Source organism: Eurytemora carolleeae, unplaced genomic scaffold (genome assembly GCF_000591075.1).
Source record: "Eurytemora carolleeae unplaced genomic scaffold, Eaff_2.0 scaffold395, whole genome shotgun sequence".
NCBI lineage: Eukaryota > Metazoa > Arthropoda > Copepoda > Calanoida > Temoridae > Eurytemora > Eurytemora carolleeae.
In genome coordinates, this window is record NW_019396292.1 from 181,075 (window position 1) to 197,058 (window position 15,984).

The window sequence follows — 15,984 nt, forward strand, 5'->3', positions numbered from 1 at the left end:
ATGAAAGGGGGTATAGGCTTAATGCGATAAAAAAGCGCTTTTGATCGCTACTAATCTTACTTCTATCTGTTGCGTCTATAAGGAGAAAATTGTTAAAAACGACTCACACCGAAGAACGTACTAACCATACAAATTCAGAAAGATGCAACATTCAACTTGGATCGTAAACAAATCAATTTAATTCCAAACAAATCATTCAGATATTACAAACAATAGTCAACGATTATGTTTCGACGCATTCGTAAATAGTTGATATTTTAGAATATTTTGTATTTTTCATGATCTGAGAGTTACTTTTGAAAACATTTATTCCTGTTTTGAGGATTTTTGATAATGAAGACGACATTTTCAAATTTTCCAGGAGTGCTCGAAAATCCAGCGCCAGCGAAAATTATTTTTTAAAAAACAAAATCAAAAATATTATGAAGTAGTAACTATATGCGAGTGCGTCGAAAAATAATCCATTCGCCACAAATTCCAATTATAACATCCTAGTTTGAACATCTGTCATTTGAAACAATAAATTCATCAAGATAAAAACTGCTTATGTTTGTAATATCAGGTTTTTGATATAAGGATTTTTCAGTGCCTAGAATCCATTTCATTTTGATGCAGGTCGGAAAAAATTTATCCTGATTCAGTTCATGAACATTTCTTTAAGAATTACTGGTTTTTTTTGAAAAAAAGAAAATTTTCAAAAGAAGTTTTTTCTCGATCATTTTTATGCCAAAACTCGATGAACCATTCAAAGAACAATTTTAATAATCTCTCTGTTTTTAACACTTCAGATTTAGATTTGAGAGCATACGTTTTTGGTTTTTACTGTTTTGGATCTGGATCCAGAAAGGCAAAATATTGTGGATCCTCGGATCCTAAGCATTAATTATAATATTAGAGTGTATGGCAGTGTTCAGTTTCCTTGCTTAATTCAAATTTTTAGGCGAGAGCTTGGTGAAGAATTTATCTTGGATATTAAGGAATTCTACAAATCTAACCAAGTTATCTTATCAAAGACTTTTCAAAGTATATACAAGAACATCAATCATATCTTTAGTTGTGATTGGTTTCCGAAGATTAGGATTTTTTTTATTGTTTTGGACAATTTGGTATGATGGTTTTATACCATCTTTCCTTCTTATCAACTTTGTATACACTTTGCAAGCACAAAACTTTGTACGAAGGTCTCTGCCTTTTTTTGATTTAATCATTTAAGAATTTAGTTCAAGTGAAATTAATTTTAAAGTAAAATTTTTTTCTCAATTTTAATATTAACTGCACATTTATCACCTTTGAACTCCTAAATTACTTGACGTGAAAATTTGTTGAATTAAACCTTATTTTACTGAAGAATTACACTGGAAAAATCACTGACGTATTCTCCTCCTACTGTATAATTGACTCTGCTATCTACCTGTCCTTCCTATCTATCCCTAAGGTACTTTCATTTTTTCAAAATAAAATTTCCTAACATTTTTGTTACGAAAAGTTGCTTAACTTCTTTGTGTTTACCTTGAACCTTAATTAGGAAGGAATAACCTTGAAAGCTGGTAAGGAGGGAGGGAGGAGGGGGGCAGCGCATTTAACCTCTCTTTGCCTAACAAATCTCTTAATCGCTTAATACAAGTTTTAAAAATTAATTTAATCCTAGATTGTAAACCGTATAATATAAAGCTTCTTTATTTTTAATTTGTATTGTTAACCACCAAAATCATGAAATAGAAGAGTGTAATGCAGTTGTTAAAACAAAAACTGTGGAAAGGAATTGAGTCCTAGCCACTATCTCTGATTTTCTAACCCCTATATCTTTGCAACTCAATGTCATAGACCATATCAAAGGTTTACACTATCAAGTTGCAAAGATATAAGAATTCGAAAATTTGAGTTTGTGGCAAAGACTCGATTCCTCCGCCAAGATAGCTGAATTCATATATTAGTTAAAATAGCAGATAGGACACTAGATGTACTCCTTTTAAGATTTAAGGGATTTTCGTTCACAATAACCCTGAGGCAGAAGCCCGAAGGAGTTATCANTATATTAGTTAAAATAGCAGATAGCACACTAGATGTAGTCTTTTTAAGATTTAAGGGATTTTCGTTCACAATAACCCTGAGGCAGAAGCCCAAAGGAGTTATCACAGTCGGCGTAGAACAGGCTCTCCTCTGTCTTGTAATTCTACACAGCATGTGAACGAAAAACCCCTAAATCTTGACAAGATGACATTTAGTGTCCTATTTGTTTTTTTTTAATTAATATATGACTAAATGTTTGAATCTTCATCAATCAATTTTTTCACACGGGTGAATACTTTTCTGTTTGGTTCACACAAGAAACTATTCAAAACCTTTTTGGGGAAAAAATATAATATTTTTTCTCCCAAAATAAAGAGAGAAGAGAAAAAAAAGAGACGAGGAATAAGAAGGATGGAGAAAGGAAAACCTAAAAAAAAATATTATTTCATTGCCTAGTCCCAAAAAAATTCTGCAAGCCTGCAACAAGGTACCCTGTAAAAATCTCCTTAATTTTTGTTTGTGACTTTGAGGGGGGGGGGGTAGTATGGATCTCAGAACTAATATATTACACATCTCCAAAAAAATTCAAAAAAACTGTTAAAACTTGTTAATTGTTCAGTCAAACCATTTAAATCGTTCCCCAAGAGTTGGAGACTATGTTTCTCTCAAACTACAGAGAATCAATGAGGTAACTTTTGTATTATTTCCAAAGGAGTTGAGTCTTTGCAACAAACTCGAATTTTCTAATCCCTATATCGGTCCAATCTTATGACGAAATTATTAGACATTTCAAATTTAGATTATTTGATCTAACAGAATTTATAGTTTGAAATATATAAGGTCAATGGCATTGGATGGCAGAGATATTAGGATTAGAGCATTAAAGTTTGTGGCAAACACTCAATTCCTTTTCATCTAATTGTTAGTCGTAATTTGAAGTCTCAATCAGGTATTAATTTAAGAAATATTTCCAACACTAATTATATTCAAAATAAGATAATAATGTTTTTCATAATAATTTCATAGTACCCTTATCTAACTATATACATTAAACCTACATCCATGTAAAATTATATTCAAAATAAGATAATAATGTTTTTCATAATAATTTCATAGTACCCTTATCTAACTATATACATTAAACCTACATGAATATTGTTGTATGTAACCATGTAAAAATGTTATTGGTTTTTAAAGCAAACAGAGGTAAGTTTACTTTTGTACTGTGTTCATCGTAATATTACTAACATTAAATTTTAGTGAAGAAAAGGAAAATTTGCAATATTTTCATCATAGGGTTTTCACTGAAAGTCTCAACATGAGGAGGCCTCCTATACAAGAACATCAATCATATCTTTGGTTGTGATTGGTATTTTTTAATTTTTTTATTGGTTTGGGCAATTTGCTTGGAACGTTTTACCAGCTTTACCTCTTATCAGCTTTGTAAACAATTTGCAAACACAAATTTTACCAAGTTCTCTGGCTCTTTTTTTGCCAGTATGGCATGATGGCAAGTATAATTTCCTCTTCAATGATAGTTCCCCTGTTTTCCATGGTGGTGAAATCTTAAACATCAAACAATTGAAACTCCCAATGTTGATGCTAGTACTTATTCCTTCTATCATGATAAAAGTTGCATATCAAATCTTTGATGTATTAAATACTCCACCTCTTCCAGGGTTTATTTTAGTGTTTATAGTCTTTGATATTTTGTACTGCATAGTACTTACTCTTTGGGTCTATATTCGGGACATTTGATGAACAAGTTAGAAGAAGTTATATGGCAATGAATCTTGACCATATTTTTAAGATTCTGGAGCAATACAGCTACCTTTCACATCTTACTAATGTTAGACCTGTTTTTTCTTTCTAATTAGGAATATTTTATAGTTTAAGAGCATTGAAAGACAGATATGAATATAGATAAGTATATTCAAACTACAACTTGGCAGTTGTATTTGTGCTGCAAGCTTCTGTCCCCATGTTTACTTTGTATTACTTTAAATTGATTGCTGACAGAGTTTTCTCAGCAATGAAGAGCACTTTTATTCCTTTAAGATAAACTATCACATTGCTCATTGCTCTTTCTAGAGAGGCGTATTTGGTTGATGATAAGAAAGTTTGTTCAAAAGTTCTCATGCTTATCCACAGTCTAAAGCAAATAAACCCTTGCCTGCTCTTGGCTTTTTCTCAGTGTAGAGGTCTACACTCACAGCAAAATTGGGCACACTAATCACTTACACAATTGTCTTGTACCAATTACCATTCTGTAAACCTAAGACAGACTAATTTGTTTTTCTGGTTTTAGAAGTAGAAATTTCATATCTTAAAATTCACTTAGATGAAATTTTCTCTTTCTCCTTTTAGATTTAGAATCCTATGTAGTGTGTTTGTTTTTACAATAAAGATACAGAAATATTAGTGTTATATGTTTTCTGATTGTTAAAATGTGGTACAGAAGCCTTTAAATTTGTTCTTGTACAAACTAAGTTAGTACTCAGGTTCACAAGGAAATTATTTTATGGTATGTGAAAACAGCTTGAGATATTAATAACCCCCATTTGAACCTTTAAAGTGTACCCAGCATTGAATTATTTTTTTATTGAGCTAGTATGAGAGAAGACTTTGTATTTTAAAGAATATTTTGAAAAAAATATTAGACTAAAAATGGTATGTCATGGGCTTATAATCAGTTATTATTTTAGGCCTGTGTTTGTAGATAACAATATATTTAATTTAAATAGTTGTCTTTAAATATGAGGAATGTGCATATAAAGTTCTGTTTATTACAGTTTATTCTATAACTTCATGAATGTGCAATTATCTTATGTAAAACAACCTTGTCATGGTGGCACCATATGCCAGGGGTAAAAGTAAACTTGGTAGAGTTGGACAATTTTGGCCAAAATCTTTTTTTACATTTTTGATCTGAAAGAAAAATGAAATATCAAAAAGAGTTTTGTAATTTATTGTATTTTAGTTATCTTCTTGTTGGAAAGGTGTAAATTTTCATGTTTGTTAATTACAATTTCTTGGAATTTGAATAAAATTTCAAATTATTTCTTATATTGACTGACCAAAAGTATATATTTTTTAAATATAATTTTTTTCCTCCAAGGATATATCTTTTTGAAAGTGGTATCACACTTCAAAGAAGATTTTAACTTTTTGCTCTCAAAATACAAATGTCAGCAATTACCTAATGAAATATTGTTACACACTTGTTAAACTCAATGAAACATAAAGTTTAAGCATAAGAATGAGCAAATTTAAAAAGCATTGAAATCTTAAAGAAATGTTTATGAGCTGGATCTGTTTTTGGATCCATTTTTTAGGGGGGGGGGGGGAACCAAAACCCGGATCCAGATTTGCATTAAAATGAATTGGACCCTAAGCAGTGCTCAGAAATGTGGCCTTTTTTCAGTGTTGACTGAAAATTTGTTAACAGTGAGAAATGGGCTTATTAATAAAAAAAGTCTCTTTTAAAAAAATAGTAACTATACAGACATTATGTTAAAACTAAAAATAGAGAAAGGGCACCAGCATGGCATTGTCAGCTCAAACACAGCAGATTTGGATCTAACAATTATTGCCAGTTGCAAAAATTGCTAAAATTCAAGTATATTTTTACTTTATTTTGGTCTTGTGTATTAGTTACTTTGGATGCAATTGCAGGCATTTAAATAGACACATGAAATCAACATTTTGTTCCAGCTGAATAAACTCTGGATCAGAGGTAAGTAAAATTTTTAATTTCACTCTTTACTGAACATATTTTCTTGGTAAAACAAATAAAGAAGATTAAACTCAAAGTTTTATTGCAGTCTTTTCATAGATAGTTCTTATGAGGAGTCCAACTCTCAATCATCTTTTGTATCTAGACTTGTTATTGGTCTACAAAAGCTTTTTTTTATTGGTTGACAATTCCTATTTTACTTTTGATTCCATTTCTTTCCAAAAACATTTCTCTTGATGGAATCTCTTTTCCTCTTTTTGTCATCAGGCAACCCTAATCCTTGCCACTATGAGTATCCTTTTGACCTTTGGAAATCTACACTGTGAACTAGTTGAAAATAGAAAAAAATAGAAAATTAACTTTACCTTTGCAGTTGCCAATTCTCATTATTGCACTGATCTTAAGGTCATCCTATCTAGTCACTAATCCATTAGCATTGCTTCTGCTAAAAATTAGATGGTGATATTGTTCTATATGCTTGACATGCTTTATAATACAATTCTTCTGGTGGTTTTTGGCTCTTTATTTGGCACACTTAAAGATAAAATACACTGAACTAAATAAGAATCCATCAATTTGAACAGGTTTTTAACATACTTGTCCACTATAGGTAACTTTCAATATTTTTAGTAAACTACAGAATTTATGATAACTGTAAACATAACTTAAGGACTTTAAAGGCAGGCTTAGAATTAGGAATGTTTTGTAATTACATCTTCAACTCAATAATGATCATACTAGATATCTACTTGATGATCATGTACATGCAAGGCTACTTTCCATACAAGATTATTTACCTAGAAACTATATTTGCACTGCAAGGTTTCTCCCCTTTTGTAACTCTGCTGTACTTTTCACTTATTGCTGATTCAATCTTTACAGAAATGAAGAGAATTCATGTGACAAGATTCCTTACAAATCATCTCCTTTCTTTTCAAATGATGTTTTCCCTTTACTATGTTGTTAAATACTAGGCTATCAGGGCACGTGGCACCCATTTTCTATTTTAATTTTTAATTGTTACTCAATTTTTTGTAATTTTAAGCATCCATAAACCTTCCTTGGGGTCATATGAGGTCCCACACAAATTTGTAGACCAATTGGTTCAGCTGTTTTGATATTTATTGGATACAAACAGACAGAAAGACAAGCAAAGTATATATATATAGATAAAATTTCATTTTTTTTCAATTTTTCTTATAAGTGTGATAAATAATAAAAAAGCACACCCTGTTAAAATCCATCAAGCTAGTTTTTTATTCTAATGTTAAATTTAGGGAGGTGCCAAATATAGGACCAGCAGTCTCAGCCTCAAATACTGATGTTAATTTATATTTATGAAACAGAAGAGCCAATGTCAGCGAAAGGATTTTTCTCTGTTCAAAGGTTCACACTTGCAGCAGAATTCTGCACCATAGTTACTTATATTATTATCTTGTATCAAATATTTGTATAAAAATAGATTATTTTGTGTGTCACTGATTATTTTGTGAAATTTGTTTTTTTTAAATCGCCATTTTGATTATATTGGTGTTTCCATTTTATGTTGATTCTCACTTGTATAATACATTCTATATAATAAAAAAGTAGATAAAATTGTATCTCAAGACTCTTAAGCATTATCAATGTTGAATTAAACCAATTTTTTAGAAGTCTTTCTTAGATAAATTATTCAATTAACCTAAACAAAATAAATTTTGTTTTTTATTACTATTTGATTTTAATGGGTTGAATTAAGCAACCATTTACATAATGAGAACATATTAATATTTAACAAGTTTTAGATATTCAAGTATTACATTTTTGTCGATTTTTTTATGCCATTCATGGCATATTTCAAAATTATTTTAATATGTCTATGGGCACTGAAAGCTAGAAATCCAAGTGATATTTAATTTTTTTGTTTCTGTTATGTGTAGCTTTATGGATTGCTTTTTGTGAACTTTTAAACAAACAGAGAAACACAAACAATACCCTTTGTTAGTTCAATATTCTCAGGGAAGAAATGAGGTTCATTTTTATTTTCATTTTACTTTATTGATTTTTTATCATCAAATCTATTTACAGGGTAATGGTGAAAAGTCCTAATGAGGAGGAGACAATATTGAAGAAAAAAAACATGCTATCCAAGCTTGTGTCTGGTATTGAAAGACTCAAGTTTTTCCACTGGTTGGGTCAGTTTTTTTGGATGATTACTCCTTTAATAGTATTGATAAACTTTTGTCTTAAAAATAACTCATTTCAGGGGGTTACTTTACCTCTTTTTATAATTAGCTATGGCTTCCAAGCTAACATGATCCTTGCAACAATGATAATCCCACCAATCACAGGATATCTGTGGAGAAATGGTGAGCATATCTTGAGGAATGAAAAATTAAAGGCACCAAAGCTGATGCCTCTACTTATTCTGGCTCTCATTGTAAAACTAACGTATCTAGTATATGTGTCAATATACTATGATATGTCCTGGCCTGGTCTTGTATTTTATGGTATAGACATGACATATTATACAATTCTTCTTCTCATTTTTGGGTCTTCATTTGCCGCACTTGAAAATGAAATCTACCAAGCACAATTGGAAAGCATCAGTATTGACAAGATATCCAATATTCTCAACCACTTCAGGTAACTTAAACTGTGATTTTGAGTAAATGATAGATTTGTAACTACTTTCTTTGTTCAGGGCGATTAAAAAAGGATCTGGATTTGGGCTGTTTTGTGTATATATCTCCAACTCAATAATGATAATATTGAATATATACCTATCTTTGATGAGCTTACAAAGATGCTTACCAGAAAGGATGAGTTTGAGTAACATAGGATTTGTGTTTGTGTTGCAAGGGTTGATCCCTATTCTCACTCTGCTCTACATAACTCTGATTGCTGACTCTGCTTTTTCTAGCTTTAAAAGTGTACTTGTTGAGCTAAGGTAGTACACATCTTAAATTTTTAGTTTTAATATCTCATGCTTGATAACCTAGGGAGGCCTTTTTTATTGTGGATGAACAAACAAGGCAAGACATCCTCATCCTTTTTCACAGTTTTGAAGCAGAAGAACCCTTGTCAGCCATGGGATTTTTCTCTGTACAGAGGTCCACACTTACAGCAGAATTTGGCACAATTGTTACTTACATAATCATCTTGTACCAACTACCATTCTGTACTCCTCAGTAATTTAATTGAATATCTAAGTACACTAAGCATTGTTTTACTCTTAACTACCATGTTTATTGTTTATATGTCATATGACTACCATTTGTAATATTTAAATTTCACATGTATATCAATTGTGATTTAATTCTGCTTAAAATAAATATGAAAGGATTTTATCAATATTTACAGGGTGGCTAAAATGTACGGATTGTACGGATTGTATGGATTGATTTTTTTTAACCCTAAAATTGTACGGATGTACGGATTGTACGGATTTGTTTTCAAATTGTACGGATTGTACCTTTGAATAGATAACTAATTATTCCCTTTGAATAGATAACTAATTATTCCCTTTGAATAGATAACTAATTATTCCCTTTGAATAGATAACTAATTATTCCCTTTGAATAGATATCTAATTATTCCCTTTGAATAGATATCTAATTATTCCCTTTGAATAGATATCTAATTATTCCCTTTGAATAGATAACTAATTATTCCCTTTGAATAGATAACTAATTATTCCCTTTGAATAGATAACTANAGATGTTTGCATATTTTAGACCAATTTAAAAATAAGTTCTCTTAAAAAGTTTAATACACGGAAGGATGCCACTGAAAAAATGCCACATGAGTGAGCAGGATCCAATTCATATTGATTACAATCTGGATCCAGATTTGGATCCGCCCTGAAAAAACCAGATCCAGGTCATAAACATTTCATCAAGATTTACTTTTTTTTTGTACAGCTAAAACATTTTCAGGGTATTAAGTTTTTGCCACAAACTCAAATTTTCTAATCCCTATATCTTTGCAACCTGATGGTATAAACCTTTGAAATTTCTAACTTAAATTATTAGATCTAACAGAATTAAATGCATTAAAAACCTAAGGTTTACAACTTTAGATTGCAAAGATATTGGGATCAGAAAATCAGAGTTTGTAGCAACTAATTCCTTTTTCTATTTTTTTTGCTAATTTTTTATGCTAAAACTAGATGAACCATTGAGAGATTAGGAAATTTATAATAATCTCTCATTAGTAAACAGTTGAAATTTGTATTTTGAGAGCATTAAGTTGTAGTAAATACTGATGCGGGCAGCATTTTTAAATATTTATTTAAAAAATTGAAAAAATCTAATTTGACAATGCTGTTTTGAATCTTACAGGACGACCTTCTTAAAATCTTTTTTTTATGGCTGAAAAGTAAAAGCATAAGCATGATCTTCTAGAATGAGGAGTATCAAGTGCTAGAGTTTGAGAAGATTTGGAGAAGGTCTTGGGATGATGCTGAGCCTGAAGAAGAAGAAAAAGAAGAGGTTAAAGTTTTACTTTTCATAATTATGCTTCTTTGCATATGTAAGCAAAATAAATGTTATTAATATATGTTCTTACTATGTCCTAATTATGCATAAAATTGCTTAATTAAGGCTTATCAGTCCATATTCTTTTAGTTCTACTGGTCCCTCCTTATGCTTATGACAGTCTGATGATCAGTTCATAGAGCATAAACAATTATTAATCAACTTGAAAAATCAAATCAATTTTTTAGCAAAATGTTTTTAAAATTACAATTTTGAATTTACTGTAAAGGAAGTTCTTATATGAACCCGAATTATAAGATACCATTTTCACTCCCTTTTAATTTGCTAACAGTTATCCAGAATTTACTTTTTCCATGTATAAGTAGATTCTAAGATAACTGCTTTATTTGCATTTATTTAATTACGTCAGGAGGGTGGGATGTCTAGAAAAGAGGGAGGTCTGGTTTTGAGTGTTCAGGGTGGTAGGATGGAGGTCCTAATCAATCAAGAGAAGAGAAGCTTAAATCTTGCCCAGATATGGAAGGAAAATTATCTTCCCGTCAAAGGTATGGTTAATTCAATCAATTTATGGATTTTAAGGATTAAAAATAAATATTTTATCAGATTAATTTTTAATCCATAAGGGATTTCTAAACATATTTAACCCCACTATTCTTCTTCAAGCTATTTGGATTTTTCAGTTGGTAGGGGACAAAAAATATCATATTTTGCTTGTTTTTTTGTAAAGAAAATCGTGAAATTTTATCTTTATTTTACTCAACATTTCCTTAGCAAATAATTGTTTTGTAGCTTTTACTCCTGGTAGGCTGGTAGTCAGTTTCAGAATACTGAATAGTTTTTGGTACTCTAATTTAGGTTAATTGTCACCTACATTCATTCTAAAAGCTCTGAGAAAAATAAGTTCCAAAGTGTCGTAGAAAATCTGGGTTTTCTACACCGATAAATGTTTATATATTAATAAATTAGAGTTAGTTTTTTAAAGGGACAGGCCGGCAATGTCAGGTAGTTCAACTGAGTATGTAATGTTGGGGACAAATTCTTTAGGATTCATTGGAGACATATGAAATTTTTTAAAGATCTGTAAATTTTGGATTTGAGCACCAAGTCCACGTTCAAAATCGTACTTTTGTGTGGATACGTTTCAGAATTGTTTTTTTTTTAATTATTAAATAACCACGACAAAAAATTTAAACAAAATTCTACATTAAACTAATTAGTTGTTACTGAACAAGTTGAGAAAATGAAAATTAACTCTTATCATCGAAAATAAGTAATCTTTTTTAATTATTAGTGTCTGTAATCTGTCTTACATCACAAAGATTTTCTGCAGATTTTCTGGAATTTTTATTGAAAAGACGACATTTAAAGAATTTGTAGATATCAACGAATAAATTCATAGAAAATAAGAAATTGTAGAGGATATGAAATCCCCCAAAGAGGATTATGAAATCCGCAAATCAGTTGTGTCGGACCCTGGAACCGGAGAAGACCTGCTCAACTTCCTCTCCTTTTACACACTCGTTATTTATCATGTAATTATATCTAGAAGCAATAAATGTACTTCTAAAAAATGCAATATAATGATGGAAAAGGAAACTTCGATTTATTGACAAATTTCTTTTCAAAAAATATGTTCCAAAACATTTAATTCGTCTACTATAGAATTCTTAATATAGTTTTCGTCGTCGTTATTTAATGATAAAAAAACCGATTCTGAAAACGTACCCACCCATTTTCATGATTTTGAACGTCGACTTTGCACTCAAACTCAGTGATTATACATCATGGAAACGTTTTATATGTGTCAAATGAATCCTAAATAATTTGTCCACAACACTGCATACTCAGTTTAACTACCTTACATAGCCGATCTTTCCCTTTATTCCTACTGAAAAACAAATGATATATATGTAATGAGTGAAAATAATATTTTCAGCTAGAAAAATTGTATTTGAATACCCAACCATCATACCATCATGTGTCATTTGGGCCAAGATACTTTTTACTTATTCTTGGTTGTTTTTGGTTTAAATTATAAAGGCAATAAAGAAAATATAAATATGTTTTTCCTCAGGGGATCAACTCCTATTCTCCTGCAGAGTGGAAGGAGATGACTCAGACTTTAATGGATCTAAGATTGTACTGGCTGTTCCTCAGAGAATTAAGGAATATATTTAAACTGCATGATGGATAACAAATCAATACTAAGTCTTCTTTCTTTAATAATAAAATAATACATGCATGAAGCAATTTCTCTCTAAAAGATTTAAATAGAATTAACAATACTCAAAGTTACAATAAAAGTGGTATAACGGTTTTTAAAGTGGTTTAACGTTGTTTAAAGATTTCATTTAATTTTAATTACTTGCCAGATTTTTTCTTCCTTCACCATCAAAAAACTTAAATAAACCTGTTGTGAATCAGAGCTTAGTTCTTTAGAGTTTTTATTTGCTGGAATTAGTGTAAATTTATTGAGGTAAAATAATTCTCTCACACTGAGCTGGTTCAAGTTATGAATCAATGAAAGATTGTCTTCACTCACTTACTCTATTAAACTCAGTTTAGTAGGTAACCCTCAATTTTATTTTTCATCCTATTTATTCATTACTTGAATCTCTCAGTCTGGAGATGGAGAAGTTCATGCTATGAGAGGAAAACGTGGGAAAATTTCAGGTTATTCTAGTTTTTCTCTCGATCTTTTGGTTGAAATAATATTAAATAAATTTTTTTCACAAACTCTAAATGTACTAATCACTATATCTTTGCAGTCGGATGTTGTAGACCTTCGATATTTTATACCATGAAGTCCCCTAGATCAAATAGTCTTTAAGCTTGAAATATATAAGATGTATACCATTAGGTTGCAAAGATAGAGATTAGAAAGTTTAAGTTTGTGACAAAAACTCAATTCCTTTGTTTTTTCTTTGCTATATAAGAACAGTATTATTTGAAAAAGAATTTTCACCTCAAGAACCTGATAACGGATCATGACTTTTCACAGAAGTTTCAGAAATTAAAAAACAATCTGATGATTCCATATCTGTTCAGGGGATGTGTTCCTTGATGAGTCTGTTTGCAACTACAAATATGCTCCAAGGAATAGAGATAATGTTAGGTGAGGATTCAATATTCCACGGGTATTTAAGCATGATCTCCATCTTATGCAAATCTATGGATTAATCCTGATCCTCAAATTCAAAAATTCCTTCATTGGACAGCAAGATTCATTAAAAAATTCTGATCTCAGAACATTTTTTTATTTCTAGTGATAATATTACTCCTTAGTAATGTAATTTGGCCAATATCAATACTAGGCATCTTCATTGCCCGACTTGAGCTGTATAACTGTCTTTTGATTTTAAAAGTAAAACGCATTATTTTAATATTTAAGGCAAATATATTTGTGAAGATATCTTACAGATTGATCTATATGCTTTTATTATTTTATGCTGTTTTATGCTATTTTATGCTTTTTTTTTGCTATTTTATGTTATTTTATGCTATTATATTCCAATGTTATGCTCTAACTTTCATCTTTTTTAAAAATGCATATGTTGCACTTATTGATAAGTGAAGTTTTCAAACCAAAAAGATTAAGAACTAACTTAAAATTTGTATGAAACCTTTTAAAAAATTTTAAATAAACGTCCTTTCCTAGATTTCATGCTGTTGAATGTGTTCCTACCCCTGCTACCCTTGACTGTATCTGGAGAGCAACTTCTGTTTCACCTAAAACTATTCACAAATATTTTGGCAGATCAGCTTTGCCTCCTTCACAGGTACTCAGACAGTGAGACTTAAAAAGGATAGATTTTTTTACAGTTTACTTTCTTGAAGTAGAGATGGAATTTAAAGAATTTGAGCCGCGGTTTAAATCCGCCAAAACCCGGTTTAAATTAAGCGCCGGCTTAAATCTTGAAACATTTGATACAATTTTAAGTGGAACCAACCATATTTAAGCCGCGGTTTAAATTTAAACCGCCGCTCAAATTCTTTAAATTCGGCCATAGGACAGATCATGACCTTTATATCACAGTAGGGAAGAAAAATCTATTTAATTTTAATTTGTAAACCCTTAATCTAAAATTATCAAGTTGATTCCACTGATCAAGTGTTAAAAGTAATTCATTTCCCTTATAAAAAGAAATTTATTTTAATGGTAAATGTTAAAAATTTTCCAAATTTTCAAAGCTTTTTCGTAATTTTGAGTCAATTCAAGATTTGTCAGAGCATTCCCTGTAAAGATTTAGTTTGGTCTCCGACATGCCGATGTCGAAAGTCCAGAATTATTTACAATTCATCTTCGCCATAGGAACTTAAAGTGGGTTTGATGAAATGTTTCCTGGGTTGGTTGTTTAGGAGAAACTGGATGATCAAGCAGCACTGCTATCTGATAAGAACGGAGTTGAGATCCGTGGAGAACAATCCTTTGGAACTCTCAACTTTACTGAAACTGCAGAGCTGAAGCTAACCATAAGAAATTCCAATGCTGATAGTATAGAATTGGAATCAATTAGGTACAAATGTCTTTGAAGTCTATGAAGTTATAGAAGTAAAACAACATTTTTGTTGTAAATAGAGATGAACATCGTTATTATTCATTTTTATTAAATATTTTAGGATTTAAGGGGCCTCATAAAAAATCTCAGAATTTGTGTGTTTTAGAATTTTATTTTCTATCAATTTGTTTTCATCAATTTTGACTCTGACAAAACAACAATTATCGTTCTTTAACAAATGGTTTTAAAAATTGTTCAGGCTTGTTTCTTCTCCCAGAGTCAAGATTTGCATGGTGGTATAAGATAACTTAGAGAATAAATTTTGAAATATGTTTATTTTGTAATGTTAAGAATTCAGAATGTTTAAAAAACGGAAAATAACAATACCCAACTTCAGACATACTAACTAATTTAGAATTTGGACCAACATGGTCAATCTGCAAAAAATCCCTTTTTTAACATAACTAACTCAAGAATTTAGATATATTTTATGTCATGTCATGTCTTTAACTCTACATTCTAAAATCTACAAATCTACAAAAAAAAAAAGATTAGCACTGAGGAGTGAGGGAATGCAACCTACCCATTCACAGCTTCCGAACCTTATTTTACCTATTTGCGGCAATGGGCGTCTCCACAGAGCTTCCAAACCTCCCCCAAATAGTCTTCCGGGAATGATCTTCCGCAATACACTGCCGCAAATAGGTAAACTAAGGTTCGGAAGCTGTGTGGGGGAGGTTGCCTTCCCTCCCTCCAATGTGGATATAACTTTAGCTTAAGATATCGTCAAAAACGCATCAATTGAAAGATACAGTTTAAGATAAACAGAAAATTAATCGCAAGATAATTAAGTAAGGATTTTAAGTAAGGGGTGACTTCCAGATATCTTTGAATGAGAGATTTAAATACAAAATTGAATTATAATATTTTCTGTATGCTATTTATTTAAACTTTTAAAAGGTTTCCTGGACAGGTGAATAGTAAGAGTGGAACTGGAATACCAGGAAATCAGATCACGTGGTCAGGAGACTCAATTATTGCCGCTAGAGAAGTGTCAGGTAATTTATAATAATCACAGTTTTTTACTTGATTTTCCAAATTGTTTCAAGTAATTTTTAATATTTTAAAATAATCAATAATCACGGTTGATCAAGGAATGAGGATTTTAATTTCGCCTAAATACTCTTTTCTCATTTAGTTTTCTATAGTATTTGAGAAAGAGTTTTATTTCTTTCACATATTTGCATTAATTTTAGCCTGG

At 30.6% G+C, this 15,984-nt stretch overlaps 2 protein-coding genes across 2 annotated transcripts in view; both read left to right on the forward strand.

Annotated features, from left to right (window-relative positions):
* The window catches only part of LOC111700319 (RNA helicase Mov10l1), a 37,413-nt gene that overhangs the window by 1,206 nt on the left and 20,223 nt on the right, over positions 1 to 15,984 (forward strand). Inside the window, exons 3-13 of the mRNA XM_023471192.1 lie at positions 941 to 977; positions 1,349 to 1,435; positions 2,630 to 2,698; positions 10,132 to 10,218; positions 10,634 to 10,769; positions 12,299 to 12,390; positions 12,846 to 12,897; positions 13,273 to 13,339; positions 13,883 to 14,003; positions 14,584 to 14,741; positions 15,684 to 15,781. Coding sequence (XP_023326960.1) covers positions 941 to 977; positions 1,349 to 1,435; positions 2,630 to 2,698; positions 10,132 to 10,218; positions 10,634 to 10,769; positions 12,299 to 12,390; positions 12,846 to 12,897; positions 13,273 to 13,339; positions 13,883 to 14,003; positions 14,584 to 14,741; positions 15,684 to 15,781 — 1,004 coding nt within the window. The remainder of the gene's footprint in view (positions 1 to 940; positions 978 to 1,348; positions 1,436 to 2,629; positions 2,699 to 10,131; positions 10,219 to 10,633; positions 10,770 to 12,298; positions 12,391 to 12,845; positions 12,898 to 13,272; positions 13,340 to 13,882; positions 14,004 to 14,583; positions 14,742 to 15,683; positions 15,782 to 15,984) is intronic.
* LOC111700322 (uncharacterized) lies at positions 7,631 to 9,065 on the forward strand. The gene is made up of 3 exons (XM_023471200.1): positions 7,631 to 8,371; positions 8,430 to 8,675; positions 8,728 to 9,065. Exons 1-3 carry the CDS (start codon positions 7,818 to 7,820, stop codon positions 8,918 to 8,920), a joined length of 993 nt encoding a protein of 330 aa, XP_023326968.1. The 5' UTR covers positions 7,631 to 7,817; the 3' UTR covers positions 8,921 to 9,065.

Coding starts and splice junctions, on each gene's coding strand:
- LOC111700322 (XM_023471200.1), top strand. CDS start 7,818: ATGGTGAAAAGTCCTAATGAGGAGGAGACAATATTGAAGAAAAAAAAC. Junction 8,372..8,429: donor AATATTCTCAACCACTTCAG/GTAACTTAAACT, acceptor TTCTTTGTTCAG/GGCGATTAAAAAAGGATCTG. Junction 8,676..8,727: donor AGTGTACTTGTTGAGCTAAG/GTAGTACACATC, acceptor TTGATAACCTAG/GGAGGCCTTTTTTATTGTGG.